General features: G+C 45.8%; 1 protein-coding gene across 2 annotated transcripts in view; it reads right to left on the reverse strand.

Annotated features, from left to right (window-relative positions):
* SS18 (SS18 subunit of BAF chromatin remodeling complex) overlaps positions 1-16,836 on the reverse strand; it is a 184,834-nt gene that overhangs the window by 144,760 nt on the left and 23,238 nt on the right. For both annotated transcript variants that reach the window (XM_030213670.1, XM_030213676.1), the window contains exons 3-4: positions 10,571-10,655; positions 2,931-3,084 (exon numbers count right to left, since the gene is read on the reverse strand). In XM_030213670.1, the coding sequence (XP_030069530.1) occupies positions 2,931-3,084; positions 10,571-10,655 (239 nt within the window). The remainder of the gene's footprint in view (positions 1-2,930; positions 3,085-10,570; positions 10,656-16,836) is intronic.

The raw sequence follows: 16,836 nt of genomic DNA on the forward strand, positions 1-16,836 counted from the left end.
TGAGAAGCTTCTTGGAGGCAGCATCTGCAAAGTAGTAGTGGAGCCATAACCAGCAATAGCCTACCCACAGCTCTGCGAGAAGCTAGGTGGACCAAATCAAAGAACACCCTGCCAGGAAAGCCACGCTAGATTGAAATTTCCCACCTGCAAGGGACTCTGGTAGGTGCTGTAGCCAGTGCAGCATGGCACATGCCACATAGCTGCCACAAATGGCAGCTTGGACACTGGATGCCCACACTGAGAAGCCCAAGCACAACTACTGCTCCACCTGTTTGTCGTGGAGCTCCTGAAGAGCTGAGCCGCCCTGAACAGGGACAATGGTCACTTTAGTGACCACCATAATGAGGACACACACCTTTGGGTAGGCCCAATACTTCACCTCCTCAGGGGTGACGGAATAAAGGTGTTCAAGAGTCTGGGCCTCCTTGAGAGTCCCATCTGGGAACTCCCATTCCAGCAGCATCATGTGCATGAGTCCTATGAAGGGGAAAATGCTCCAGGTGCCCCACAAGGCCCTTTAAAAGTGAGTCCCATCAGAGGGTTCAAGAGGGAACTTACAGCATCCCAAGGGTCTGCGTAACCCCATTGATGAGACAAGAGAGCTCCTTGTGGTAGAAGTGCTGGATCACATGGGACTCCTCTTCCTCCTCCCGTGGGGGAGAGTTCTCTAAATCTGAGTCTGAGGAGGACTGGGGGTCAGCGATAACATTCAGGTCCTCCCTAGATGCCCTGGAACTGATTGGGGCATCCATGACTCCCAGATTCCCCTTTATGGCGCTTGGCCCTTATAAGTGGGCACCAGCTGGGGCACATCCAGGTCCCTAGGGGCTCCACTGCTGGACAATGGGCCAGTCTCCTCCTGCAAAGCTTGTCTGACCATTTGGATTAGGCTCTGAAGCCAAAAAACCCCAGGGGACCCACCAGAGCCCCTTCCTCAAAGCGGTGGGTGGAAAGGAAAGGCCCCTCACTCCAATGGGGGCTGAGATGAATCCTGCTGCTGGGAAACAATAGTAGAAGAAAAAATAATCTGAGGGAAAATGACTGCCATTCCTGTCAAAGTCATCGGGACCGTGGGTCCTGATGCTTGAGAGCAGGGACAGGAGGAAGAAGCAGCTCCCGTGCAACATCCCACCCCGGGCTAATTACCAAACTCAGAAACAGCTCATCGTAAGAGAGGCAAACAGTCAGTTTATATTATGTTATGTTATACATATATTTTTTTTTTTTCCCCCCTAAGCATAGAGGACTGCAGTGGAGTCTGGGGGGATCTGAACCTGTCAAGCAGGGTCTCGCAGGACCAAGTCACAAGCAGTGGATACTACCTGGGATCGGCCATTAGTCTCATCAAAGCCATGCAGCCAAGGTCGCAGCCAGCAGAGCAGAGAGCTAGGCCATGGACCAGGAACACCAGATAGCATGACTTACCATCTGTTGAGATAGAGAAAATAATGGATCTTTCCATAGAATACCACATATGAGAAAGGTTACTGGTAAAACGTGTTTTTTTTTCTCTACTGCCATCTGCTGGTAGGAGGGGATAACACTTGTAGTATAGCTAGATAATAAGGAATTACTTTTATATATTCCCTGTAAACTGTTTAGAAGCACTAGTGTGCAATAGGTGGTTTATCTAGTCTTTGTAAATAAAATAAATGTTTACTTTTTGTTTTTCTTTGCTGTGTGTGTGGGGTTTTTTTTTGTTTGTTTGTTTTTTAATGTTAGTGGCTCAAGGCCAGTTGTATTCAGGTCCAGAATGTATCTGTGTAGCTAATTTCCTCAAGAGATCAAGGGACACAAATGTAAAGCGAGTTCCCCGCTCTAGCTTGGATGCATTTGTCAGAAGAACAAATTTGGTGAACATAATTGGAAGAGTAATCCCTTTGGAAAATTGGACTAGAAAAGTAACCCATACAAGAAGAGTGAGCATCTCCAAAATGCATGTGTTTGCAGGAAAGATATATAATCACACACTGCCTTAAGACTGCACTACCCACTCTACAGGAATGAAGGGAAAAACAGAATAAAAAAGTAAAATGCAGTTTAATGATCAAAAATATTTGCTATCATACAAAAATTAGAAAGAATGTTTCACAGGAATTATGGAGACGTCTCATGAAGTCAAATAAAATAAAATTTTAAGAAACTCATGTACAATTAACCTTTTGGAACAAGCCTGCAGAGGAAACCTACAATGTGGGTTTTCTACTTCCAAAGGCTAAACGTTTGTTTGGTATTTGCCCTGATTGGTGTAACGGTAGCACCTATGAATAAATCAAACTATAAATGTACTAAATAAATCACGCCTATAAGCTAATAGTGCTATATGGTTGCAGTGGACTGACCCATTAAAAGCCAATCTTATGACAGAAATATATTTGGGGTTCAAGGGTGCAGGAGGCAAATAAAAGGTGGGCATGCATTTTGGTAAACTAACGTCTGGACACATCACAGTGTATAAATGAAATATTTATGGTGGCTTCTCATTGTAAGCACTGCAAATATTTTTTTTCCTTAAGAGTATGTTGTAAATTTGTTAAATATTTAGATTTTAATGGAACTGTAAATATATATTGACTTAACCCTGGAGGTTATTGGATGAATTGGGTCCCTAACAATTAATAAATACTTTTCAAAAACCACTTTCAAAAGCTGTATAGTTTGACTTCACAGACTAAATTTAGCTAGTTCTGTTCATCAGAGGAATGCTGCATGTCAGCTCTATCAAAGCTCTAGGGCAGCCTGATAAACACCGAATACAGGTCACGTAGTTCTGTAGCTAACAGACTAAGAAAGTCTGTACTCCGGGGCATTCAAAGCAGATTTGTCATCAACAACCCAGTATCCCCAAGCCCCAATGCTGTTCTTGTTGCTAAGCAACCCTGGTGTTAATATCTTTGAGGGGGGGGGAGAAAAAAATAAATAAAACTTACCAGGCATCTGGCCGTTCATCTGGTTCTGCATGTGTGGTGCAGAAGGGCCCCCACCTACCATACCATCTGAAGACAAGTTGTGAGAACGGGAAGGTGGGGGAGGGCCGCTTGCATTTATCCCTGCTGGACCCATAGGCATATTCTGTGTAGGTGGCTGAAAAAACAAACAGTTTTGTGATATTAAAAGCCTGAATTCTCAAGATCAATGAACATGTGCTACTTTATAACAATGACTATAGCTGGAAAAAAAAAAAACACTGCTATTTAATACCAAATTCATCTGTATAGATTTGTATAACAGGCACAATTTAGTTTGACCATACATTTTGGGGGAAATTTTACCTCATGCTTTTTCACTAATAGTTCAAGGCAAGATACATTCATAATTTTGCCAAGTAACGTGTTATATACAAGTCTATTTTAATCTAAAAGAAAGATAGCAATGAAGTCATTTCACAGCTGCTTTGAGCTGTAGTGCTCTATGCTTGGTTTCCATTCTCCTGCCCTTAGGAATCCACTGTGCATATTCCACTCCTTTAATCTTAGCACCTTTTTTTGATTTCACCAACATTTTTGGTTGGGTATTCCATGCACCCACCACCTTTTAAGTGAAAAATATATTTCCTAGTGTTTCTTTCAATTCTACCTCCTTGTAGCTTCATATCATGTCCTCTAGTTAATTTAGAGCATCTCTTCACTTGGAAAAGACTTTTTTGTTTAATAATACACCTTTCAAATATCTAAAAGTCTGTATCATATCCCACCTGTCCATCTTCAGTATCATAAACAGAATCCACCAAATCAGTCATACTGCACACCACGTCCCACAAGTAAAGGTTCCTGTAGAACTGGCATAACTGTATATTGGAGATGAGCATAGAGGCCTGACATATCTTCTGCCCAAAGAAGTCCAGGGTTCGAGCTTCTCTGCCTGGGGGCGCTAAAGCAAAGTCTCTCAAACTTCTGGCTCATTTGAGCATGGATTCCAGTACCAGGGAATGATGGGGCATCTGTGACCTATCAAACCCAGGGGAACTCTCGATCAGATTACTGGCATCAATCTTCTTGGGGAGGACAGGGACTGTCAGTTCTTCATCTGAACGACTCACAAGATCTCATAAGTACATAAGTAATACCACACTGGGAAAAGACCAAGGGTCCATCGAGCCCAGCATCCTGTCCACGACAGTGGCCAATCCAGGCCAAGGGCACCTGGCAAGCTTCCCAAATGTACATTCTATACATGTTATTCCTGGAATTGTGGATTTTTCCCAAGTCCATTTAGTAGTGGTTTATGGACTTGTCCTTTAGGAAACTGTCTAACCCCTTTTTAAACTCTGCCAAGCTAACCGCCTTCACCACGTTCTCTGGCAACAAATTCCAGAGTAGCAAATCTCCTGGGACCGGATGGTATTCATCTAGAGTACTGATTGAACTGAAAATGAGCTTGCGGAGCTACTGTTAGTGATATGCAATTTATCCTTAAAATCTAGCGTGGTACCGGAAGATTGGAGGGTGGCCAATGTAACATCCATTTTTTAAAAATGTTCCAGGGGAGATCCGGGAAATTATAGACTGGTGAATCTGACGTCAGGGCCGGGGAAAATGGTAGGGACTATTATTAAAAACAAAATTACAGAGCACATCCAAGGACATGGATTACTGAGACCAAGTCAGCACAGCACGGCTTTTGTGTGGGGAAATCTTGCCTGACCAATTTACTTCAATTCTTTGAAGGAGTAAACAAACATGTGGACAAAGGGGAGCCGGTTGATATTGTGTATCTGGATTTTCAAAAGGCGTTTGACAAGGTACCTCGTGAAGGGCTACAGAGGAAATTGGAGGGTCATGGGATAGGAGGTCATGGGACCGTCACAGCCTGTCTAGGAGGCGAGTCAAGTCCAGGGCCTCAAACATCTCAGCCCTGGGCTCATCCTCTGTCTTAAAATGAATAGGGATAGCAGCTGCTATCTCTCTCACAAAAGCTGGGAATGAAAGGCTCTTAGGTGGAGGACTTCTTCCTTCCTCTGCAGGGGAGGATCAAATGGGATACCATAGGACTCCTCTGAGACGTACCCTGGTCCTCAGATGCCCCTGAGTGCTCTGTGTCGGCACCAGCAAAGAACTCCTCATGGAAGGTTGAGACCGAGCCTGCCTCGAGAGAGAGGGAACCATGTCCTTGTCTAGAAGGGCATCGAGGTATCCGCCAAGCATTCTCCATCAACACATGAGGTACCAGCGTGGGCGGCTATAAACGCTGGTACCTCATGTGGTACCCGTGTCAGAAACCTCACCAAAAGTTGAGGGCCCTGCGGGGCAGCAATAAGAGGCATGGTTGGCACAAGCACCCCAGATACCAATGCACTCTGATGAATAGGCCCCACAAATTCTCTTGGGGCATGGACCGGATGTGCTCAACCAGGGCTAACATTGAGAAAGGCTGGGGAATTGGGTCAGAGCAGACTGCTGAACCACTGGGGTGGTGTGGGTGCCTGGTCCCGACTGCCATAGAGACCCCGTGTTGGCACTTCCACATGGAGGTAAGAGTGATCCTCCCAGTGCCGATGCTTCTCGAAGACCAGATCCCTTGATGCCTCAGTACTCCCAGCACCATGATCGAGGGGTATCAATGCTTGTGCGTCTTGGCCTTCGCACTACTGCCGAGCATAGACACTCCTAGGTGAGGACATTATCAAATCCCCAAACCTCCTCAGTGTTGGGTCCAATGCTGACTGGTTCTGGGGGGCCCAGCACAGTGGACGGCGCCAAGGCAGGTGGAGGACCTGCTTGAAGCATGCCCACATCCTAGTGTCAGACATCGGTCTAGCAGCCATAGAAACCGATGCACCTGATGCTGGTGCAAGCACTGACACCAATGTCTGTGCGGAAGTACGACAATTTTGGACCACACTCCAAAACTTTCTCTCTGAGCCTCTCTGGACACCCGTGTTCTCTACTGCATAAGCAGGCAAAATAGACAGCTGGAAGGGGTATGTTCTGGCCCCAAACACTTGAGATACCAGGAATGGGTGTCCTTTCCAGAGGTGGTCCGATTGCACAGAGCACAGCACTTGAAACCATTGGGAACTTTCGATGACATGGAAGGAAAAACAGCCATGGCCAAATCAAATGACTAAATGGTATTAATAAAAAGGGATAAATCACCAAGAAAAAGAAGGGGAAAAATCCCAACTGAAGCTCAAGCCTAAGCAGGCCTGTGGAAGTGGAAGAAAAAATTACTAAAACTGTAAGGGAAGGGAAGAAAAATGCCCCCCAAAAACGACAAACACAAAAAACTGGCAAAAAAACACCCACAAGAGCTCAAATGCAGCAACGCACCAGACACTGAGGAGCCACAAGCAGCACATTTTCTCCCCATGGCAGATGGAAAGACTGCTGGTCCCACACTCTCGCGGCAGGTGTGAAGGCACTTGTGCATGCTCAGTGGGGATTCTGTTGCGTGCTCTGATTGTCCTCTGCTTGCGTTTTCTTTGGGTGTCTTTTGCGACATCAAGAAACATTCTAACATTCAAAAGACAAAAATGGAGAATTTTTATGCCTATAATAAAGTCATAAGAGCTAGTCTCTGTCTAGGTCCTGCACCAGTATCACCAGTAAATCAGAAGATCTAATCAATTCCTCCTTTGATGATTCTAGAAAGTCCATCAAAATCCAGACTATCTTGTGAGATTGGTGACAATATATCCTAACCATTTTCCCCAGCCTTCTTCCTAAAAGGGAGGCAAGCAGTACACCCATGTTACAGGTTGTAAAGATTAAGAAGGAACTTGTAAATGTTCCACATGAACCTTCTGAACTCATCCCAATGTGAGACTCCCAATTTCTTTGGAAAATTAATCAAATATAGATTCTACATCTCACAGTGTTTTCCAAACTCACACACTTCATAAGCAAATTTGAATTTATTTTTTTTTTACAAATACAGAGCACACAGTCTACTTTGGTTAAGCCTTCTACTTTTTGAAACAGTTTTCCATTGCAGTAGAGTAAAATTCTTAATGATCAATTTTGGCTTCAAAGTTCAAAACTCGAGCTCCATTTTAGGCTAGTTTCTTAGACAAAATCTAACCCAAAGACACAATGACCATAAGTCTTCTAAAGTCAATGAAGTTGGTTATTCCTAAATTACTGCTATAGGGCTCACCGCACTCCTCTGGACAGTACAAGCAAAAATAGAAGATTGGCCTGAGTCTCCTAAACTGGAGATTTGCAGGCTGGTCACTCTCCAAAGCTGCAGCTCCTCCAGACCCTCAGAGGCTGCCTCAATGGTCTCTCTGCTCAACACACTCGGCGGGAAAGTGAGGTCACCTGCCCGCATCTGCTCCACTGCAAACATCGCTTCCACCATAGCTGCTGGCTAGGCAGGCAGGGCCTGGTCTTCGGGCGTCAGAGAAATGCTGCATCTAGGTACTTGTGACCTGGATTGGCCACTGCTGGAAGAAGAAAACTGGGCTAGATGGACCATTGGTCTAATCAAGTATGGCTATTCTTATGTTCTTAACACACATCGCCACCAGCGAACCATTTCCAGATGCTGCTTTAACCATGAAGGTGTCACACACAAGAGGGTGTCGTCGTCCCTCCCTTCCAGTTCCAGGCCCCCTACCTCCAAGTCAACTTCACTTACGATGTCGGTTTTACGGCGGCCGACAGCAGCAGCAGTAACGGGCATGGAGGCTCGACCCTTCTCTCTCTCTTAGTTCTGGTCCCGCCCATGTGGAAACAGGAAATGAGGGTGGGACCCAGCTTTGGTCCCGCCCATGTGGAAACAGGAAATGAGGGTGGGACCAGAGCTGAGAGAGAGAGAAGGGAGGAAGGGAGAGACGACGACACTTTCATGCGTGTGATGTCGCGTTCCGAGGGGGGGAGATCCTGAAACTGGGAGAGAGGGAGGGGGGAGGGAACCTGAAACTCGGAGGGAGGGAGGGAGGGGGGGGAACGACGACCCTGGAACTCAGAGGGAGGGCGGGGGGGGGGGGGGGACAACCCTGGAACTTGGAGGGAGGGAGGGACGACGACCCTGGAACTCGGAGGGAGGGGGAAGATGACCCTGGAACTCGGCGGGGACCCTGGAACTCTGAGGGAGGGAAGGAGGGGGGGACGATCCTGGAACTCTGAGGGATGGAGGGGGGGGGGGACGATGACGACCCTGGAACTCGGAGGGAGGGGGACGACCTCGGAACTCGGAGGGAGGGGGGCCCATGGCGCACACACACTCACACACACTCTCTCTCTCTCTCACCGTCACACTCGCACCCAGTCTCACTCTCTCTGTGAGAGTGAATGTGCGAGTGTGTGTGTGTGTGACAGTCACTCTCACACATACACTCCGAGGAAAACCTTGCTAGTGCCCGTTTCATTTGTGTCAGAAACGGGCCTTTTTTTACTAATATATATATATATATAATATACTAGTAAAAAAAAGGCCTGTTTCTGACACAAATGAAACGGGCGCTAGCAAAGTTTTCCAAGGAGTGTGTATGTTTGAGAGAGAGAGTGTGTGTGAGAGATGGCATGTGTGTGTCAGAGAGAGAATGAGAGAGACAGCGTGTGTGTGTGAGAGAGAGAGAATGTGTGCGAGAGACAGAGTGTCTGTGTGTGTGAGACTATGTGTGTGTAACAGAGAGAGAGTGTGATACACAGGGAGTGTCAGAGAGAGTGTATGTGAGAGAGTAAAAGTGTGAGCCCTCACCCCCCCTTTCGCAGGGCACCCCTCCCCACCCCTCTGGTCACAGGACCCCTCTCCACCTCCCTCTCCCCTGCCCCCCCTCCAGCCATCCATGTCCAGCGACCCTCCCCTCCCCCCTCCAGCTACCCATGTCCAGCGACCCTCCCTCCCCGCGGCGCATCAAACCCCCTCGCCACCCGCAGCTGCCAGTGGTAACGCTGTTCGGCCGCTGCTGCTTCTCCTGTTGAGCAGCAGCAGCCGCTACAAAAAGAAAAAAGCGATAAATGTTTTTAAACCCAGCCCAAATCATTTGCAAATGTCCGAGTCTTAAAACGCAGTCTCTGCAGCCGCCCCTCCTCTCGCCTGTCACGTCGCTGCGCTCCTCCGGGGTCTTACTCCAGGGGTAGTAACGTGGAGTCGAGAGGAGGAGCGGCTGCAGAGACTGCGTTTTAAGACTCGGGCATTTGCAAATGATTTTGGCTGGGTTTAAAAACATTTATGTTTTTTTTTTCTTTTTGTAGCGGCCACTGCTGCTCAACAGGAGAAGCAGCAGCGGCCGGACAGCATTATCAGTGGCAGCTGCAGGTGGCGAGGGGTTTGATGTGCCCGGGGAGGGGGTGTTGATGTGCTTCGGGGGGGGGGGGGTTCTGTGGTGCCGCGCTTGTAGTTTTTTGATTCGCCGCTCCCTGCCACTTACTCCGAAGTGACAGGGAGCGGCGCACTGACAGCTGATTCCCAGGCAGGGGGAGCTGTGAGTGACATCATCCTGGCTACGGAGCCTAGCTCAGCAACTCCAGGAGCCACGGATACAGGCAGTCCCACACTAGAACGTTGGTGGTGAGAATTATTATATAGGATATATATACACACACACATACGTACACATATAAATATAAAATCATAAAATTTACCATACATTACATTGTTTTTTTTTTATTTTGAAGCCAGAGTCAGTACATTTTTACAGCCCTGGACTCCCAAACTGCTTCCAACTGCATAGCCTTGGTTAATACATTCCTTTAGTAGTTTTCAATAAAATGTATTATTTTTTTTTTTTGGTTAATCATTATTTTTGGAGGACTAAGGAACTGAAGAGAGTTATGTACTAAGACATGGGAACTATCTGAGCACTAAAAGGCAATTAATCCTTTGTAGAAAGTTCGGAATGAATGTGTCCTTTCAGCACCAAGTATAGTTACATGCCCCATCTGCCAAAACAGTAGCCCTCTTGTCTTCAAAGAACTCAGGCATACAGAACAGCATTTGTGCTTATTCTACTCAATGGACAAATATCTGCTAATTATCACAGGGCAATGATCATCATTACTCTGCTCCTCTAAAATGTCACTGAACTAAGACAATGTTGTGTGGTACAGAAAATGATTATAGATCTCTGGAAAAGTCAGGTAAGCTATTACCCTTAGCATTTGTTCAATGGTCAAATCAGTATCATTTCATCCTGCATCATCATCTGTAGATTCAAGTTGTCAAGCTAGTAAAGCAACTTTTCCTATACCTATTTCCTATTACCTAATCAAAAGCTGGAAGGTAGGCCCTAATCATCAAGGGCTTTATTCTGCAATAGACACGGGCATTCAAAAAATTATGAACAGGTTGGCATAAGAACAAATGCCACAGGGCAAGGTACCTTCAAGCCTGTCTTGCTACAGCACCCACAATTTTGCAGAATTTGTGGCTCAGGGTTGTTACAAGGCCAAAATATGGACACTGGCTATCCCTAAGATTTCTACAGCAGTGCATTACTGAACCAAAGAAGAGAAACAGTATCAGAGCCCAAAGAAAACCTTGACAGAAGACTATCAAGACCTAAAGGGTTTGGCCAGAGATACAGAATGGGAAAAAAAACCCATGGACTGATCAGACTTTCTTCACTTCTCCACCATTCTAATCAATTGCTTTGATCTGTTTGGTTCCAATGAAATTTACTTACTGCTGGTAATAAAGACTGCATATTTTGATTGGAGTCAGCTATTGTGGCTAAGTACACCAAGTTTGTGTGTAGCATCTGTTGATACCTATTGAAAAGAAAATTAAAAAAGTCAAATACACAACAAAATCTGCACTGTTTACATCCCTAAAAGTGAAATTATCCAGTTTATGTATCATTTCAAGTATTGTATTCTCTCTAATAATCACCTGGGCTATTATTAGAAACATTGGGTTTTCCGAAGTCTAGGGTGGGCTATTATTGGAGGCACTTCAATTTTTTAGGAAGCTTGAAATTGGCAACACAAGACAAAAACAGCCAACTGACTGCTGAAGTCAGTTAATTATTTCAATAATTTAAAATTGTTGAAGTGTTCAACAATTTTAAAATTATTGAAATAAATGAGTGAAACAACACTTTATTTATTATATTGTAACCAAGCTTTTCATTATTTAAGCTAAATAACTGGAGAAAGGGTACTAGGGCAGAGACCAGACAAATTTATTTGTATTTGGGTTTGCTGTGTAAGAAGACTGTTACTGTGGAGATGGAGTGGTCTTCAGCAAGTTTGTTAAACTGCTGGGCTGTCTTGGACAAAGCACTTAAGGAGTTGCATTAACATTAAATTTGAATCACTTTGTACAGGAATAAAAGGAGGTGAATTGCCCTGCTGGGCTAAGGAATGTCATGCTTGTATTGTTATCCTGAATAGATTTCTGCCATGTGGGAGGGGGACTCCCTCCTGAAAGAGGAGGGGGAGTTTTGTGTTGGAGCTTAAGTAGAGAGGTGTGGTACCCGTGTTAGTCCAAGAAATGTATTAAGTTATGTCCAATAAAAAAGGTATCATCTTATTTTCTTTTCCATGTTTTATTTTGTGTTGGAGCTTTAGAGGCTGACTTTCCAGTAGCATTACTGACAGAAGAGTGACTGTGGGTTTACTTGCAGCTGGCTGAGCAGGCTTTGAAGAACAGTGCTCCCCCCCCCCCTTTCTGTTTACCTGAACTGTGTTAGCTCAGTGGATCACTGCTAGCCAGTGGTTGCGCTGGGCAGAAGTCAAACAGAGTCAGAGGAGGTGGAGCAACAGTCTTGATTCTGTGGGCTTTGCGTTCCAGAGGACATCCCCCCCACCCCAACTAAGGGAAAAATTATGGCTTACTAAGCGGCAGTAATATTTGTTTTACACTTTCCCATGCTTAGGGTTGAGGCAGGGACGTAGCTAGACACTCAATTTTGGGTGGGCAGAAGAACTCCACCTTGTGCCACAAGTGATTTGGTCTCTCCCTTCTCTCGCCTGCACGCCATATGGTCTCTCAAACATCCCCCTCCCCCGCATACCTTTTAAACAGCAGATTTTCACCGGCCACAAGCAACAACTAATACACACACTGCTCATGTTGGATCCACGGCCTTTCCTCTGATGCAATTTCCTGTTTACGCATAGGCGGGAATACATCAGAGGGAAGGTTGTGGGGCCGGTGCAAACAGTATGTATCAGTCACTGTTAGCTGCAGGCAAAGCTCTGCTATTTACAAGGTATGCAGGAGGAACACTTGTTGGGAGTTGAGGATCTCTGCCAGCCACACCATAGGTGTGCTGCTACTGGGTGGGTCTGGGCCCACTCTTGGCTATGCCATTGGGTTGCAAGGAGGAGTGAGGGACTGAAAAGGAAGCAGTCAGCAGAGGGAAAAAAACAAACAAACCTGAGGTGATGTGAGAAGGTAAAATTAGTTATTACCTGATAATTTTCTTTCCATTAGTCCCAACAGATCAATCCAGAGACGAGTGGGTTATGCCCCCCTACCAGCAGGTGGAGATAGAGAGAACTTCAGTCTTACTATATGTAGGCATGTGCAGCCAGCTTCATCTCAGTATTGTCGATACCAAGGACCGGGCAACGCAGTGAGAATTAATGGCCTGCTTGTCCTCAGAGAATGGACAATATAGGCATCCTTTAAGTCCAGAGAGCATAGTCAATCTTTCCTGAATCATGGGGAGAAGGGTGCTCAGGGATATCATCCTAACTTTCATTGACTAGGAATTTGTTCAGGGCCCTTAGGTCTAGGATGGGCCGAAATCCTCCTGTTTTCTTGGGCACAAGGAAGTACCAGGAATAGAATCCTCTCTCTTCGTTGCCTGGTGGTACAGTTTGACCGCACTGGCCTGGAGAAGGGCGGAGATATCCTCAACAAGCACCTGCTTGTGCCTGAGGGCTGAGTGACAATGCTCTCGGTGGGCAATTTGGTGGTCTTTGCTGGCAATGCAGGGCACAACCAAAAATGACTATTTGAAGAACCCACTGGTCAGAGGTTAGGAGTCACCTGTGACGGAAAAAAATTCAGCCTCCCTCCTACTGCTAGGCCATCCGGGACAGTTACTTTGAATGCAGCTATGCTCTCTTGAAGCCTGTCAAAAGCACGTCCTTTGCTTTGAGTGGGGCACTGGCTGGGGGTTCCGAGGACAGGATTGGCAAGTTCAAGAACACTGGGGATGATGGGCACAGCAAGAAGGCAGCAGTAACCTACATCTTTGAGAGTAGTAGGTTGATCATCTAAGGCCTTTTCAAAAATTTTCGTGAGGAAGAGGATTCAGCTGGAGGGTGCTGAGACAAACCTGGATGATGTCAGTGTTTCTTTATGAGGTCATCGACCGCCTCCATCTTACCTCCAAACAAGTTGTCACCCCGGCAAGGAACATCTACTAACCTCTCCTGAACCACTGGTTCTAGGTCAGAGACATGCAGCAATGAGAGTACGACCATCCCCCCACACTCAAAGTGGAGAGTCTGGATTGTATATCAAAGAGTCATACTCTCCCCTGGCCAGATATTTTCTGCACTCCAGCTGCTTGCTGCCCAACTGGTGATGCTCTGTGGCCTGCTTCTGGGGGAGAGTATTTGCAAGACTGTGAGCCAAAGACTGCAAGTAAAGGCTCAGATAGCTGGCAGAAGCACCAAAGCCTGAAAACTTTTCCTCCCAAATGAGTTGTGTCCTAGCCTCTATCTAAGGGTGCCGAGGCACAAGTCCTGGAGCTCCAAGCTCATTTGAGAGTGGATTCAACCACCAGAGAACAGTGTGGCAATTGAGCCTCCTGGAATCTGGAAGCCTTTGGATATGGTACTGCATATGCACCTTCTTAGGTGCAACTTGAACTGAGAGGGAGATTTCCAGTCTTCATCAGTGGCATCCTTAAGGATAAGGTGCAATGGTACAGCAACCCCTTCCTTAGAAGGAGACTCACAGTCCAAGACAGTCAACATCTTTGCCCAGTGCTCTTCCTCCATGTCTAACTTAAATGGGATGGCAGAAACCATCTGCCTGAAAACTGGTGAAAGAGACCCTCAGGTGGAGATTCATGTCTCTTCCGAGGTGAGGATCAGAAAGTAGCCCATGAGACAGCTCCTCCGAGAAATAATGTGGGTCCTCTTCTGAATCCCATGAGCGGTCCCCATTCAGACTCTTCACCGTACTCAGGCTGTACTGAATAAGTACCTGCCTCAACTCAGCAGATCTATGTCCATGCCCCAAAAAACTACGAGGTACAGTCCTACTATGACTCTTGAGAAGCTTCCTCTCCCAACATCGAGAGTGGAACTGTACGCATTGAGGCAAACATCGACACCCTTCGATATGCCGATGTCAAGGATCTGTTCACTAGCATGGAAGAAACCTCAGGAAGAATCTGGGCTGAATCTGCAGTTGACACAAATTCCCTCGATGCTTGAGCATTGTAGCATCTGTGCCAGCACCTGGTATGATCTAAAAAGTAGTTAGGTCAGCTATGTGTAAATTGTTAAAGTCAATATAGATATACAGATCTGTAAGGGGCAGGGAAAATGTATATGAAACCTAATTCAAACTGTAGATTAACAAGATCCAGGAATAAGATTAAGTATGTGCTATCGTAATCCGCTTAAGTTGTAGCAGAATATACATTTTTAATAAATAAGATCCTTAAAATCAGGGTCAGACTGCTGATGGGTCTGGACTCTTAATATCCTCATTATCCAGGCAGAGCCATAGCAAGCTTTGTGTGGGCAGTGCAGCTGTACAAGGGGCAAGGGAGGTGGTGGTGCCAAAACTGCACCCCATCCATTGTTTCCCTGGTTTTGAAGCAATGCAGCGGATCGGGCAGAAGCACTACTGGGTATGTTGGACAGAGTGCATTTCCAGTTTGGGATGGTCCTGTGTCCAGATTACACAGAATCAAAGTCCTCTAATCTCAACCAAGATCCTACTTTTAGGGCATGTGGAAACAGCTCTGATAGTCGGCTTGGTTTTTGTTTTGTACTGAATGTAATGCTTAGAATTACTTAGGGCTCAGACAGAATAAATATTAATAATTCTGAAAAGAACTGTTAGCCTGTACAAAAGCTGCACGGTTATGTTCTTTGCTTTTCCAAAATACCAGCAGACAGGGGTGCTTGGGAAGAGAAAACAGCTTCTTTTGAAAATATTCAGGAGCAACAGCCCACCTTTTCTGTATCACCTGTGATAGCAAAGTATGCCAACTATAAGCAATATGATAAGGACCCAGGCCAAAGGAACTGGAAAGAAAACCTGGGCAAAGAGCAAGCTGACTCCCATGTGCCTGCCTTAGGACCATCTTCATGGACCCGGTGTAGGTCACCCAAGGGGTACCTGGAGTTTAAGAGCTAGATTCTAAGCATTATTTATAGGACAACGTAGAAAAATCTTGCTTTCACCCTCCCCAAGAGAAAACGATTGTACATATTCTGACAAATCTTAATAAAGATTAATCTGCAGTGACTCCCTCATCTTATTATCCTTTTTCAATGACAATAACCTCTATCATCAGCTATAAACTGTTATTCTGGAAGTGAGCCCTTGAGCCCAGGCCTAGTATAGAATTTATGCACCACCCCAGCCACCAAACCCCGCACACTCACAATAACCAACAGGCACCACCAGAAAAGGAAGATAGGCCGTGAGGCCCGCCTGAATGCTCTATTGGGAACCCACTCACGCAGAGACCAAGCAGCGGGCCTCATGGCCAACCGGGAACTGAGTCACACTCTGGGAAGGGAGAAAGAATAACAAGGTTCCACACGGAACTGCAGAGCACACAGTGCAGGGGTAAAGCCACAGAAAAAAGGGTGAGGCAGAAGCCTCTAAGGGAAAACAAAGCTGTGCCACAGGCGAACAAGAGTGCAGGAAGCCCCAGAATGAAACACTCTAAGCTTAAACAACACAGCACTCATGAAAAGGAAACCAACTATAGGGATATACTCTAGGCTGAAACACAGCACACAAGGGAACAAGGCTGTACTTACAGCACACAAAGGAAAAGGGAGAACTAACCTAAGAATACACAAACTGGCCCCACAACCCCCAAGGGAAAAAAAGGAACTGCTAAAGGGATAGAACAGGGCAGAGCACTCTGCATACAAGATAAGGGGAGAGAAAACAAACAGGGGAAGATGCCTTGACAAACACACACAGGAGACAGCTACAGCAAACAAAGAGAACTGAACAACAGGAGCAAAATACAAGGACAAGGGAAGGCAGACCCACAGCTCAGACAAGCAAGGGAACACCGGAGAGAAAGCTAACAAATAAACTGAAACGATTCAAAGCAACAGCTTACCCCAGACAGCACAACATTACAGCAGAAGCAGCAAACGAGGTGGGGGAAGTGAGGCAATCAGGCTCATTCTGGGAATACCCAGCACACACACACATAAGGAGAAAGGCTAAACTCCCACATAACACAAGCGCCCAAACACAGGCTGGCTTCAGCAAGGCAATCAACGCCAAGCAATGATTGCAAGGGGAAAGGCAGGCTTAAATGGATCAAGCTTCTGACGTCTGATGCTCAGCCCCTGACAAGCCAATCAGGAGTGAGTCCCAAACCTCCCCCTGCCTATCCAGCAGAATTATAACAAACTTATTAGTTAACTTTCTGGCCTCTAAGAATTACTTGGTTTAACTTGTAAGTCTTGCTTTTTGTTATGGTTACCATTCATATAGGTAATTCCCCTCACAAATTTGATAACACTACCGGATAAAACAAAAATGTGTTAAGCACAGCATTTGGGGTAACCCTCATCTAGCCTGTTAAAAGAAGATACTTGTAAATATCAATTATGATGGGTATGTAGGAAATACAGGTATCTTAATTCAATTATCTAAAAAATAAGGAGGAAAAGACCTCATCAAGACCTTATCAACAATATTGAGGCTCAACGCCACATATCATGTGATTGGTCAAAAGAGTCATCAAAGTCTGAAAAAACCTCATTAATGGTGGTG

Source organism: Microcaecilia unicolor, chromosome 1 (assembly GCF_901765095.1).
Source record: "Microcaecilia unicolor chromosome 1, aMicUni1.1, whole genome shotgun sequence".
NCBI lineage: Eukaryota > Metazoa > Chordata > Amphibia > Gymnophiona > Siphonopidae > Microcaecilia > Microcaecilia unicolor.